This window comes from Mustela putorius, unplaced genomic scaffold (genome assembly GCF_011764305.1).
Source record: "Mustela putorius furo isolate JIRA1106 unplaced genomic scaffold, ASM1176430v1.1 tig00003858_pilon_pilon_pilon, whole genome shotgun sequence".
NCBI classification, from domain to species: domain Eukaryota; kingdom Metazoa; phylum Chordata; class Mammalia; order Carnivora; family Mustelidae; genus Mustela; species Mustela putorius.
The window spans coordinates 42,629,372-42,643,998 of record NW_025422010.1 but is presented as its reverse complement, the minus strand read 5'-3'; the positions used below and the strand labels follow the sequence as shown (position 1 = coordinate 42,643,998).

The following is a 14,627-nucleotide window of genomic DNA, read 5'->3' as shown; positions in this document are numbered from 1 at the left end:
TCAGCGTTGTGAGATCAAGCCCCATGTCTGGCTCCGTGCCGGGCGTGGAGTCTGCTTGAGGTTCTCCCCTCTCCTTGTGCGCCTCTCTGTCTCTCAAATTTAAAAAAAAAAAGAAGAAGGAATAGCATAGTTGTTAAAATAGAGATTATCTTCCCTATTTAGTATCATAGCACATACAGAATATCCATACATATGCAAGAATTTATTTTTTCTCTGACCGAGAAGCGGATCAAACTCAGAGAAGAATTATTTGGACTATTTGAAGCCACACATGTTTGCTAAGTGACTACATCTTTGTCTAAATACGGTGCAACTCACTGGCCTTGGTGACCTGTGTGTGGTTTTGTCAGGGGTGCATAGACACAATTTTTCCTCTGGCATTTAAAGAGAAGAGAATCCACAAGCAGATGAGACCTTACAGAGCACACGGGAGAGCTGGAGGAGAGACAGTCACGAACACGAATGTGCCCTGAGCACGTCTTGGTGCCACGCACCGCGGGTGAGCCCTGGAGAAGGAGCAGTCACCGAGCCAGAGACGGCCTCTCTTGGGGCTTGTCGGGTGCAGAGTCAGGGGACAGTCAGGTGGTAGGGGAAGTTTGGACTATAACTGCGGGTACCTGTGATGCATATGATGAGAGACGGCGGGTGACAGAGGAAAGGTGGGGAGGATGGAAAAGGGGCCCCTGGGACAAGAAGGCGGTCTGTCTGACAGGCTGCTGGCCATGAATGCCTGGCAAGTGCCTAAGCATGCTCACTAGGGCCCCTGGTTCTACCATTGCGATCGCCTAAGTCTGGGTCCCGGAGGCTTCGGCCACTTGAGCTCCAGACGGGCTGCCCAGGTGTATGTGTGGCCTTTTCTGGGTAGACATAAGGGCTTCCGTCGGTGGACTTCACTCTTCAAGGAGACTGAGGCTGGTTCCTGGGATGAGCCAGAGCGGTGAGCTCCGTGCACTCCTGACATGCGTGTGGAACGAGTTCTGTTGTCCCCCGTGTGGGCACGTGGACTTTAAATGTCCACATGGATATGCTCGTGCGGACACACCTGCACACAACAGAACCCAGGGGGCAAAGCCAGGCCTGAATCGAAAAGGGGGATATCTGGGAAACTAACACTCTACAGTCTGTGGAAGAAACAGGTCCGGTGGCCGGGCAGCGTTGGTTCTGTCTCAAGGTGCCATCAAGTGGAGTTTAGACAACACATTTGCAGGGACAGGTAACCGCATCGGTTCTTAGTCAGGGAGCATTAAAGCCTGCATTTTACTGTTTCTCTGGTATGAGACTGTTTCCATAAGCGAGCTCTTTTAACTTCCAAATAAAATGGCTGTGTCTTTATCTATTCTGGGAATGTATGAGCGGTTATCTTAAGTGGCTCTCACAGGAATATAAATGGCCAAGACTCAGATGTTATCGAGACAGAAAATGAGCCTGGAGTGCCAACTTTACTAGGAGAACTGATGGTTGGTTGGCACTGGCTTTGCCTCTGGGGCGTGGATTGATGTCTGGGCGGAGAGGCAAGAGAGGCAGCTCAGAGAGGCAGGCTGCATGTCCCCTAAGGCACTGGTGCTATTGAAACCTCTTTCCCGGCTCCCTGTGTTCCCCCGAAGGACATTGGCCTGGAAAAGGCGGCCATGGACATGACAGTCTTCCTGAAGCTGCAGAAGAGAGTGCGGGAGCTTGAGCAGGAACGGAAGAAGCTGCAGGTGCAGCTGGAGAAGAGAGAGCAGCTGGACGGCAGGAAGGTGCAGGTGCGTGCGGGGGCGGCAAGCCTGCAGGGCGGCCCCACATCCTCCCGGGGCTCAGGCTGTGACCTCTGGGGTCCTGCGGGTGTTGGGGAGCAGGGAAGAGCTGCTTCTCCTGTTGATGTCCTGTTGAGTTTCTCTGCCTGCCGGTGCCCCCACACCACCCCAGGTGGACAGGAGGAGGCTCTGCCAAGTACCCCAGGGCAAGGGATTTTCAGAGGCAAAGCGGCTGGGCCGGGGGTGGGGGAGGTGCTGTGGCCTTGGCCCCTATTCACCAAGAGGACTGGAATGTGTGACTCAAGTATAAATATAAGCCACAGTTGAATTTTAGCAGAGAAGAGTGATCGCCCCTTATGTGGAGTCTGGCATGGACTGGAGTTTAACCCCACTCGGGTGAGGAAGCCCAGGTTGGCAGGCGCTCACCCTGCTGTCCCATGATTGCCCCCTGGCCTCAGCCCGGATGATCATCCGTATCTTGCGTCTCGAAAGGGTATTGCCTGAACCCTTAGTGTCCCCGGATCTAGTCCCCTCTCTGTCTGGGACCCGCTCGGCCCCTGCTCAGCACTCAGCGCTGGGCTCATAGCAGGTTTTCAAAATGCTTGTGAAAGGAAAGGACACAAAAAAATGTCAGGAAACTCCCTAGCCATCGAGGAATTTGTGATCCAGGTTGGAAGGACCAGGCATAACACGGGTGAAAAAGAAAGAATAATATCGGAAGCGCTCACACCCATGCAAGGCTGGGTGTGGACTGGTGCTGTGGGAGTGGACAGAGCCCATGGAAGTGAGCAGTGATACGGAGGGAGGAGCCGCACGAGTCTTGGGAAGTAGAAGGACCCGTTCTGATGGGGCGGAAGACCCGTTCTGACATGGGTCATGTCGTTAGCTGACCTCCTGGTGGCTTTGTCAGAGGCCTGTGCTCTGTTCTTAGGCCTGATTTTCCCGTTATGGGGTTTGACCCCCTTCCCGCATCTCAGCCCTGCCCCCGCTCCTACCTCTGCACCCTGTCTCCTTTTGGTAACACCTGGCTTCCTTTCCCTTCAGAGGTAATACAGACCTTGGTCTGTATCGCTAGCGTGTTCTTGGGTGTTCTGAACACTGAGTGGGGAGGTGAATCTTGTGGTGGACTTGAGTCTCTAAGGTCGATTAGCTTCCTAATGGAGAGTAAAAGGTTTAGGTTTACCAATGATTCAGTCCGTTAGAAGAGAAGCCGCCCTGACAGGCTGCACAAGTCAGATGTTTGAAAAGCCACATCGACGACACCAGACAGTGCCTGACCTCGAAGTCCCTGGCCCACCCAGCTATCCCCGGACTTTCACCCATCACAGAAATGCCAAATAATTCTAAAATCTTGGCTTTAGGATTTTTCTTTGATACCAAATTAAAAAAAAAAAATCCATTTCTTTGAAAGCAATCACTGAACTAGAGTTAGAACATAGGCTTGCCACCCAGCCCTGGATGTAAATTGAGGGTCTTCCTTTAAGGAGAAGGATCTTATTTTTGAGAGTTTAGTAAGAAAGGCAAGAGTGGAGCAGGGGAAGGAAGTTCTGGAATCCCTCTAGAGCACCTTGAAACTGAACTTGCCAAGATCATGTTCTTGGATCTGCCTTTGGTTGCAAGAGGGATCCTAAGCCACTGGGTCTTTTCCCTGGAGAGACGTGCCGCGGGGTGTCAACTCTTGTCACCGTGGGGTGGCCTCTTGAGAGAGGCCATGCTGTGGAGGAGGAGGGACAGAGATGTCTATAACCTGTGCCATCAGTGTGGGAGTGCTAGCCTGCTGTGAGGAGGGGGCCTCTGTGACCACTGGGCTGCCCCTGTATTGGGCTTCCCGTCCATCCAGCTCCCTTTCCCCAGGCCTGACACAGTCACCTTTGCCACCAGGGTGATCCCAACAGGCTGCCCATTTAGAAACATAACTACCAATCCACCTTAACGCCTCCCCCCAGACTGCAGACGATCTCCATGTTCCCAGAACCAAACTCACTCCACAGTGATCCATGGCCACGCGTCATACCCCCACTCCATGGAACGCAAGTGCAGGCCTCTTACTGGGCAGCCTGTGAGGAGCAGACCCAGACCAGTGCTGAGGCGGGAGGCCAGGCAGAGACTGGTACCCTGGACAGCGGCTTTCCCAGGTTGCGGGGGCAGGGAGTCCAGTGGTCAGCGCCACAAGCCTGAGTCTGGGAGCGTCCTCGGGAGGTGCTCGGCGTGCTCTGCCTGGGCCCTCTGCCTGGGTGCACCTGATCCATGCATGGCTGGTGATGGCCTTAGCCTGGACCTAAGGCTGCTAACGCACAGATAGTCCAGTGAAGCACTGTCAGGTTTTAGCTACCAAACCTATCTTATTTAAGGACCGTCACCCGCTGCTTGAAATCGCCCTGAGCACCCCTTTTATGAGGGTGTTCCTGCCCCTTCTCATTGACAGTTCAAGTCCAATAGCTGCCAAATAACCATAGGAGTCCTGGGTTCCTTGAGTCCTGATGGGCTAGCATTCCAGGTGCCACTGTCCACATCTTTCGGAACTTAGTATCAGGCAGCATTTGAGCGCTGTAGGGGCCAGCTGCTGGACCCCCTCCTGGAGGGGGACATGGAGGGAGCAGCTGGGAAAACAGATCACACCTGTGCACAAACCCAAAACACCCCAAAGTAACTCCTGAATCTCATTAATAAGGACAAAATTATTGATTAAACTTCTTATTAAGTACATACGTGTTATGTTGCTGGTTTCCCCTGCTGCTGGAACAAAGTCGCACAAACTGGATGGCTCAAAACAACAGAACTTTCTTTTCTTATGCTTCTCGAGGCCAGAAGTCAAAAATGAAGGTTTCAGCAGAGCCATACTGTCTTAAAGGCCTTGCGGGAGAATCTGTTCCATGCCTCTCTCTCTGAGCATTTGGTGTTGCTGGAAACCCTGGGTATGCCTCAGCTCCAGTTCCTTGACTTGGCGCCGTATGACTCCTGTCTCTGCCTCCATCTTCAGGCGGCACTCCTCCCTGCGTGCGTGTGGCGTGTGTGCGCTCATGTGTACGTCCTCTCTCTTCCTGTGAGAACGCTTTCGTGCCTGTCCTAATGACCTCATCTTGATTTGATTTGATCTGCAACGACCCCGTTTTATATCACATTACGGTCACAGGGACCAAGAGTTAGAACTTCAACGTCTCTTTTGTGGGGACATAATTCAACCCACAACAGAGCGTATACATGTTTGTATACATGAGGATCCCATGAATAAAGTCATGGAGGGGGTGAGGGCCGGCAGAGGGGTCATCTGTGGAGAGCTTCCTGGTGGCCTGGAGCTGTAAGCTGTGTTTTAGAGGTGAGAAGGAGGTGGTCCTGCTGGGTGGCAGGGGCAGCGGGTATGGACACTTGTGCAAACAAGCTCGAGGACCAGGGGTGGAAACACGCCTGCAGAACCCTGCATGTGGTCCGGGCTCACCTGCTGTCTCCTCATCTGTGCAGGGGGAGCAAGCGAAGAATGACCTAGACTTGGACCAGGATGCAGATCTAGCCTACAATAGTCTGAAGGTAAGACTGTTAGCACAGGAGATTCTCGAACTCTCCCCTGCTGCAGGGAGGATGGATGACAGAGTCTGTTCTCGAGTGGAGCCATCAGCACACCAGGCCCCCTTGGGTCTCTTCCTCTCAGAAATGGAGGAAATGTATATTCACCACAAGCAGCTATAGTCTGTGCTCATAGGAAACACCAATGAGGGGTTGGCTTCCTAGAGTTAGAACAGACCCCACTGGTTAGGGGCTCGGTCCCACAAGACAGCCACCACTTCAGATACCAATCAGATGGGTGGGTCCCCAGGTGACCCACACTTCTGTCTAACTTGGCTACAAATCAGAGGATCCCATAATCCCCTTCCCAAGTTTGACCATATGTGAGGACAGCCCACAGAACCCAGGATAGCATTTTATGTACCATTATTGGTTGATTATAAAGGATACAACTCAGCTACAGCCGAACGGAAGAGATGCAAGGTGTATGAGAAGGGGCACAAGAGCTCACAGGCCATCTCCAGGCGCGTACCCCACACCCCACCAGCTCCCTATGCTCGCCAACCCGAAGCCCTCCGAATTCCTTACTCAGGGTTCTGTGGAGGTTCCATTACACAGCCACCAGTGATAAAATTATTGGCCTTGGGTGTTTAGCTAGATCTCCAGCCCTCCTCTTTCCCTTTCAGGGTGTTGGTTGGGGTGGGGTGGTAAGCTGCAGTGCTCTCAGGGCTGGTTCCCCTGGTGGCTGGCATCAACTCGGTGGGGCTGAAAGGGGCTTGTTAGGACTTAGAAGAAATGCCAAGGATTTTAGCATCCCTGAGTCCGGAACCAGGCCCTGAGATCAAATATAATGAAAGCTGTTCCTCTCATCTCTATCAGTAGGAACCACAAGAGTTTTTGAAGCTCTGGGCCAGGAACCAGGGCCAGAACCACATATGTATTTGTTATGTCACATATGTCTTTACCTACCTGATAGAGTTCCAGTTGAAGTCGTAGGTGACCAGTGGGATGAGTTCACTTTGAAAAATGATCTAGACCTGCATGGAGAGATGCCCCGTGCTCTCAGAGCTGGCCTGATGAGAGCTGGGAGGTCAGCGAGTGGAAGGTCCCAGGGCAAGCAGGCCTATGTTGACTACAATGATGGAGGACTAGGCTCTGGGGCTGGGAGGGAATGTACAGAAAAGAGTCGTCAGAGCACTCCCCCACCGCCCCTCCCATTCCCAGAGACTTGGGAATTGGGAATTTATCCATTCTGCTGTGGGCAGTCTGGTTGCACTCATAGGACCATGGAAATCTCTGGCAACAGCTTCATTGCCCCAGGAGAACAGCCCAGAATCGTGCCCATGGCTTTTTGAACAACAGGAGCCACAGAAGTGTGGGGGCTTTCTTTTCTGAATTATTGATAGGACCTATTTTTCTCATGTGATACTTAAAAGCTTCAAAGCACTGCGGGGGTGTTGGTGGTAGATGCCTGCGGTACGGGCCTTCCGCACACCATTATTCCACAGCCGTCCCCGAGCGTGCGAACTTGTTAGGCTGCGTTAGAACCGGTAAGACAGTCTAGCCCAGTGGGTCTCCAGGAGTGGTCTAGGAACAGCATCACTGCAGATATGCTAGAAAGGCAAATGCCCAGCCCAGCCCTGCCATATCCATTGGTTTTCACCTGCCCTCGTGAGGTTTCTGTTACCCACACCACCCTGAGAACCACGGCTCTACTCCAGCGCAGAGGGCTGCTCGCAGGGCTCCCAATTTGCTCAAAAGCTCCCCCTTCTCTCAGCTGCCCCCTCAGGAAGGTGCTCCCTCGGGTCCTGTAGGCTGCATCTCACTGCCAGCACAGGGCTGGGCTCATGGAGACCTCAACAAATACTTGTCCCAAACTCTTGAAGCTCCATGACCCCTCTGCTCTGTTAGGCCAGGGTTCTGAGGTTACAAGACCTGGTTTTGCCTTTGTTGTCTCTGGTGAGACTGGGCTCAACCTGTGCCCTTTGTCCCAGAGGCTGGCCCTGGGGACCCATGGGTTTGCAAGAGACCAATGCTGGGGAGGCTGGCTGCGAAGCTTCTCAACAGACCCAGACCTTGAGGGAAAAGAGGAAAAATGAGGCTTTTTGCCAACCCATATCTAGCGGGCCACTGCTTTCCGAGGGAATGGAGGGCGGGAAGTCAACCATGCCCTCTCAGAGTGTAGACTTGGCCTGAGCAGAGGTCTAAGCAGATGGTGAGTCTACACACCTGGCCACTGAGCCATCTTTTCTGACCCAATCCTCAGCAAACCAGGTTTGAAAAGCCTGCCCACAAGTGCACGGGGGGGAGATGAGGCAACTGCAGGAGGACCCCCCCACCACCACGAGTAGTGGTTTTTGCTGATACTCTGAATTCCCTCTACCAGAGTTTTAGAAATGGTCCCGATCCTTCTCTAGTGCATGAAGGGGCTAGAAGCACACCATTTGGGTACTGGGCTCCAGGCTTAGACATCCCCCGCTGTAGATGAGAGGGACTGGAGGGGTCCGCAGGCCCACCACACCTGCAGAGCATTGCTCAAGGAGGCCTGATGTGATGTAGCGGGGCTGGAAGGTGAGACTCCCTGGACCAGGCATCGGGAATCCTGGGTGCTAGTCCTGGCAGGGCCTCTAAATTTATTGTGAGCCTTCTCAGCTCTGTTCTCTTGCCCTCATTCAGAAAACAAAGACATTGTTTGTTTATATGGTCTCCTAGTTCTGGGGTCCTGTGGCTTCTGTAATCTGCAGCCAGTCCCCCACTTAGCCACTTGTTGGGGGCCGGCAGTTGGGGTTGGGAAATTTTGAATCCCATATACAGCAAGACCTTAAAAGCATAATATGTGTGATTATCAAACTATATATGGTCTGACTTTGTCCAACACCAAGTTAAATGTTATGCCCAGAAAACGCAAAATACATCCTAAAGTTGAATTTCAGTGGTATTTTTTACTCTATACACAAGTGGTTTTTCTTTCTTCCACTGGCATTGACTGTTGGTGGTTTTCCATGTGACCCAACCAACAAAAGAGTATTCCTGGTATACTCCAAAATATACTCCAAAACTTTAGTCCACGTGGTGCTCCTTAGAATTGGGGGGGGGGGGACAGTGATCTCTTGAGAGATAAGTTTAGGAAATCCTGCAGTCTATATACTCTCTGGAAAGTCACCAAGTGCATTAGTGTATTAAGGTTCTAGGAAGTCCAGTGTTAAAAGCATGTTCTGTAAAATTAAGCTGACATTTCCACGAGGATAGGTAGGGGTTTCATGGCCAAGTACACTTAGAAATATGAACACTGTCAGTCACTTCAGGGAATGCTATCATAGAGGCCTCGTGTGCGATGCTTCACGCCAGTAACTTAGGGCTGTGGATTCAAATCCAGTTTTAACTACTGGCCTTTCGCCAATCATAACATTTACAGTGCGTGTTCTTGTTAAAACCAGAAGGCTGCTGTTCACTTCTTGGGAGTCAGGGCAGGTTGGTTAAGGAAGGTGGAGGGGGAAGATGGCATGGGGAGACCCCCACCCCCAACCGAGGTCCAGGGAGAAAGGGAGTGTGTCACTTGGGCTGTCTTCCAGAGGCAAGAGCTGGAGTCGGAGAACAAGAAGCTGAAGAATGACCTGAACGAGCTGAGGAAAGCAGTGGCGGACCAAGCCACCCAGAACAACTCCACCCACGGCTCCCCGGACAGCTACCACCTGCTGCTGAACCAGCTCAAGCTGGCCAACGAGGAGCTGGAGGTTCGCAAGGAGGAGGTGCTCATCCTGAGGACCCAGATCGTCAGTGCCGACCAGCGCCGACTTGCCGGCAAGAGCACGGTAACAATCTGGCAGCCCCCCGCTGGGCTGGTGAGGGGGTTACCCTCGGTGGTAATACAGGCGGAGTTTTTCTTACATATCTTTACCCATGAGAACCTTAAACCTAAAAGAGCAAACTCTTCTGCTCTAGGGGTCTCTCCCCTAAGGGCAAAGCAGGATACTTTCTGCCTTTTCAGCGTGACCTTTCATGGCTAACTTTGCTGGAAATTTCTGGAATCTTCTGAAGTTACTCCGTATGAATAGGTTCAAAAAGAACAAGGCAGAGAATTAGAGAAGCAAGAGCCATGGCCTGAGCAGTCCCCTTGGCCTTGTTTTTCACCTCATGCTTTGCCCCTTGCTGTTTACCTTGATTCTGAGGTAGAGAAATTCTTTCCTCTCAGCCCTCCCCTGTGGGGCAAGTCCGGCTTAGGATTTGTTCTTTATAGTTTCACCTTCTGGGACAGACTGGAGACTGGGAGGGGGAGGGGACAGGGACCCTAGAGGACCTGGATCTCTCTAGGTATGGCCCAGGGGTGACATGGGGGATACATAGGTAGTCCTGGGTAGTCATGAGTGTGGAGGATCAATGCTGAGACAGACCTTTGGATTTGGGGTGCTGTCACCTCCAGAGACACTGTCACCCCCGCCATGGCCCCCCAACCACCATTCCACATTCAGGGTCTTTTACAGCCAGGCCTTATCATTCTGTGCCTTTGGAAGTCACATTCCTGCGTGGGTTTAACGGCTCTTATTTGAGGTCATCCTAGGCCTTTGTTTTTTCCCCAAAAGCTTGGTTTTTTTTTTTTTTCTTTCTTTGTAAGTAGTCCCCAGGCCCAGCAGGGAGCCCCACGTAGGGCTTGAACTCATAACCCTGAAATCAAGACCTGAGCTGAGATCAAGAGTGGAACGCTTAACCGACTGAGCCACCCAGGCACCCCACCCCACCACCCAAAAAACTTGTTTTTATCCCTCTGTATGTAAAGTTTATGAAGTTGTTTCATGACAGTTGTTTACGTTACCAGTGTAATTTTAATCTGGGACCTTCTAGGAGCCGAACATTAATGCCAGAACAAGTTGGCCTAACAGTGAAAAGCACGTAGATCAGGAAGACGCCATCGAGGCCTATCACGGGGTCTGCCAGACAAACCGGTAAGTCCCACCTCACGGTAACTCGGCCTGGAGGAGGTGATGGGAAGGGGTCTTCCCCAAGCTGCTGTGTGATGTCTGCTTCTCAGACACTGACCCCGTGCTTCAGCATCAGGGTTTACTTTTTACCGGAGGCAAATAAGAAGGAACAGACTCCCTGAATCCCATAGGAAACCACTTGTTAGCTTCTGCAAGACTCCAAGAACCCAGCTGGAGCCTCCAAGGTAGACCCTCTGACGGGCCTGAGGAAAGGGACCCTCCCTGGGAGGAGTGCTGACGGGAGGAATGGGGAAGATGGTGAGAGTGGCTCGTTGCACTGAGGGGGAAGCCTGCGCCAAATGAGCCCAACAGAGTTGTGGGAGGGGCCGGCTGCGGCTCTTTGCTTTAATACTAGCCAGACTCAATCCTGCTGGTAGGCCACAGTGCCCAGCATTTAAGAGCTGGAACCCAAGCTAGACACCCCAGAGGCTGGATGGGAGAATTAAACCACTGCCAGATGGGCGAACATGAGTTTTCCCTGAATTTTACTTAACCAACCTCTAGTCCCTCCTTAAGGATGAGCTCCCCCAGGTTAAGGCAACAGAGTGTGACCAGGGGAGGCGGCAGGGCCCGGAGGAGACGCCCAGGCAGTGTGGCAGAGCACCTGGCAAATGTGCACCCTGGGCTCCACTCGCTTACTAGCTATGCAGTAACTCCCTCAGTAACTTGCAACTGCTCCATGCCTCAGTTTCCTCTTCAGAACTGGGGACAGTCCCAGCACGCACGGTGATGGAGAAGACCATGTGAGATGGTCTGTGTAGTGCACTGAGAACACTGACTGCCATTATTAACGTCTTTGCCTCTTTGTGCCCCTATGGTTACTCGTCAGAGCAGAGCCAGCCTTGTTCCTGGCTGCCTTTCTCTCTCGCCTCAACCGAGTGTCCCAGTAGTCACTAAGTGTTTTACAGAATTGTTGAAAACCGGAAGCATATCTAGAAAATGTCAGTAGGTGTCACTGAGAATGCAGCCTGATGTTTTCAGCGAGAACGTCACAAAATGACCTGAAGACTTAGTGCTGTGATTTCTAGGTCTTCCCGCCCCATTTCTGCAGATAGGGAAACTGAGGCCCAGAAGGGGTGAGTGGCTCTGGCATGCAGCCAGCCCGAAACCGAGTCAAGGTACGATCCAGAAGGCCTGACTCCTGGGCTGGGCTGCTCCCAGCGCACTGTGTAGGTAATCACAAGATGAAGGCCTTTTAGCGGGCCCCCAGGAGGAGAGTCCGTTCCCGGAGCGCTGCGGTTCTGTCCCCGAAAGGAGAGAGAAGGAACTGACGGCAAGCTTCTCGGTGCTGAAACTGGAGTCGAGATTTAGTCACTTGAAATGTATCTTGAGTGAAGAAATGCATTGAATAAGAGAACAGACCACAGGTGTAGTATTTGAAATTAAAGGAAGAAGGAAGGAAGGAAGGAAGCGAGCTGGACCCTGATGGGGGAGCACGAGTGCGGGTCTTTCTGATCTGCACCGTGGCTCTCAGCAGCTGTCAGCTGCCTTCTTGCTCACCCCAGTGCTTGTCAGGGATCCAGTCCCGGAGGCTGCTTACTTACTGTGGATTTGTCTTCCTTTGCAGCAATAATCATGGTGTGGTAAAGTAAAAATAGCTTTTCTTATATCTTAAAAGAATTGCACTCCCAGCAAGCCCGGGGTACAATAGGGGACCCCCAGCCCGTGACCCCCAGTTAGGTACAGAAAGCTGCCTCATGGAGGGAAGCCTGTAGAATCCGGTCCCCAGTGCCTGCCACAGCTGGAAAGTGACCGACCAGACCATGATGGGTTTGTGCCTCTCGAGGTTTGGTAACCGCAGCAGTGAGGAAGGAGCGTGGTGGGGGGCATGCAGGGCAGGGGGGTGCAGACGGCGATTCCCGGGCCCCGGTAGTGAGGCCATCAATTCTTACAAGGGCAGCCCCTGCCATAAGAGAGCTCCGAAGACCCAGCCTGCGATTTCCCTGTAACGGAGTGTTCTGGTTGGAACAGAAGTTGCATGAATGCATTTGTGCTTTGGGGTGGAGGGGTTACAAAAATCTGTCCTCTATCTAGAAAAAGCTTACACTCTCAGGCAATGGATTTTGCTTAGCTTTCTGGAGGGCTACTCCCCACGCCCAGTCACAGCTCCTCTGAGAGTCCAGGGTCCCCCAGTTTGGAACTTTTTTCACGTGCTAACTTCCAGAGTTTATAGAGTTCTGTTTCATCTTTATGACTGTGCCTCTTTCTTTGTTCTCCACTTTGGGAGAGAAGCCAGTAATGAGGGTCTGTTCTGGGAAGGAACTGCAGGAAGATGGATAGCTCTTCTGCTTCCAGAAAGTGCTTTCATTTCCACGTTCTGGGAGCTAAGAGAAATCAGCAACATTATGACCATTTCATCTGTGGCCAAAATCAAATTAAAGAGAGGGCTCGTCCTTGCCCCCGGGGATGGGCTATTGCAGACACAGGTGGGTGTCTGGAGGGTTGAAGGGGGGGAAGCGCTGGGAAAGTGGGTAGCAGAACAGGCTAGGCTCACCTCCAGGCGTGCACTCAGGTCACAGAGCGAGGTAGGGGCAGGAGTGTGGTGAGGGCTCAGGTCTAGCTCTGGGAACAGTGTACCTTTGGCCACTGGCTATTTCCACTCAAGTCTGTGGAACTGCAAAGAGAAACTTAGAGTGCATTACTGGACTTCTGCTTGGGTCCCAGGAAACCTCGCCGTCCCTCTTCCCGGCAGGTTTCAGGAAACAACAGGAGGCCCTTGGCACAAAAGGTAGCTTTGCCTGTTGGACAGGCAAAGCCGGGGTTATTACAATGAGCCTGCTGGGGACAGGGGAGATCCTGTTTAACCAGAAAAGGGTGTGTGCACATTTCTTAGGATAGGCTTGGCATTCATGGCTCATTTGAGACTGAGCCTCAGCCTCCCCAGCTCCCTTCCTTGAATCCTCACTGTCACTGTTCCCAGCTGGAAACTCTGTGGGGCGGTGACTCCCTCATAAGGGTTCCCAAAATTCACTGGGTCCCAAACCATCAGCATAGCTCCTGTCCGCTGTAATTCAGAGGCATGGCCGTATTTATCCCGAGACAATTCACCTTCCCGGGCCCCGCCTGTAGCTCAGATTTCTCTCATTCATGGTGCTGGGGTTACGGCCTCCCATTCTCGGAGATTGTGGGGATCGTCCTGGGCAGTCGGGCAGAACATCCAGCTGAGCTGCAGAAATAAGGACATCCATGGAGCAGGATATCTTCCAGGTTTTTAGAGCCTGGAAACCGACCATTTTCCTGCTCTTAGGAACCTTGCCTGTTTCCGTTTACAAGGAGGCAGGGCCTCCAGCCAGGACAGAGGGATGGCCGTTGGGTCAAAGTCCTCACGGGGCTCTCTGGACAGGGTCCACAGAGAGAAAGCAAAGACTCCCCCACGCCTTTTCGGCTGCATGAGCTTTACAGTGAACAAGATTATGTCATTAAAGATCTAGAAGGAACCTCAGATAAGTCAGCGGGGCACTTTCATTTTACACATGAACCAGGTGCAGGACATGTAGGCGAGAACCACGACCACGCCTTTGGGGTGCCTGGTTCTCCAGCCGGGTTCCTCTATGCGGTCTTGCTGCCTTCTTGGAGCAACTTGGAGACTTTAGCTGCTGGTTGCTCACCGGGAATGGGGCTCGACACAGTGGTGTGTACACAGCCCATCCTCCTTGAATGTTTGTTGATTTGTTCACTGACCTCTTGCACTTTATTTTTAAAAAATTCTCCTAGGCTGGCGTTTGGGTTTTCCTTCTCCTGCCACTAGGTGGCCCTCCCTCCCAGGCCTCCCCCCATGAGACCCCACGAAGGGGAGAGAGTCCCCATAGAGGAACCGGTCCTCTTTGATCCAGGAACAAGGGCTCCGACCTGAGCTGGCTGACTGCATTTTCATTAGCCGGTGTGCCCGACTTCCTGAGCCCGCACAGTCTCTACTTTTATCTTTGTGCATCATGCCCAGCCTGTTCCAGAATTAAGAATTCTGAGAGCATCTCCCTCGGAGCAGGGATTAATGCTAACTTCCTCTCTGTGTAACTCAGCAACGCACAGGCACCCGCCAGAGGGTGAGAGGTGGGACTTCATGTGCCATCACGGGAACTATAGGAACACCGTGACCCTCCCGGCCAGAGCCAGCAGCCCCCTCCCTCCGCCTGGGCATCCGGAGGGCCAGCCAGGATGGGCAGCTGTCCGGGCCAGGCAGGTCCTCTCCCTCTTGGGATCCCTTCACTCATGGCAAACAAGGTGACGGAAAAGGTCCTGCATTCCTGGTGAGCAAAGTACTGGCTACTGAGCGCCCTAGTTAAATGTGGTAGGAGCTGAGAAGGGACAGGCACTAGCTTGCCAGCTCCCACTTGACATGGCCAGGGTCCCTTTTGGATTTGCTGGGATAAGTGGAACACACAGGGGGTTTCTGTGCTAGGAACTGAAGGGGACT

General features: G+C 52.6%; 1 protein-coding gene across 2 annotated transcripts in view; it reads left to right on the top strand.

Annotated features, from left to right (window-relative positions):
- MYO5B (myosin VB) overlaps nucleotides 1-14,627 on the top strand; it is a 340,465-nt gene that overhangs the window by 302,872 nt on the left and 22,966 nt on the right. For both annotated transcript variants that reach the window (XM_045065614.1, XM_045065613.1), the window contains exons 26-29: nucleotides 1,605-1,745; nucleotides 5,196-5,261; nucleotides 8,810-9,049; nucleotides 10,077-10,177. In XM_045065614.1, coding sequence (XP_044921549.1) covers nucleotides 1,605-1,745; nucleotides 5,196-5,261; nucleotides 8,810-9,049; nucleotides 10,077-10,177 — 548 coding nt within the window. The remainder of the gene's footprint in view (nucleotides 1-1,604; nucleotides 1,746-5,195; nucleotides 5,262-8,809; nucleotides 9,050-10,076; nucleotides 10,178-14,627) is intronic.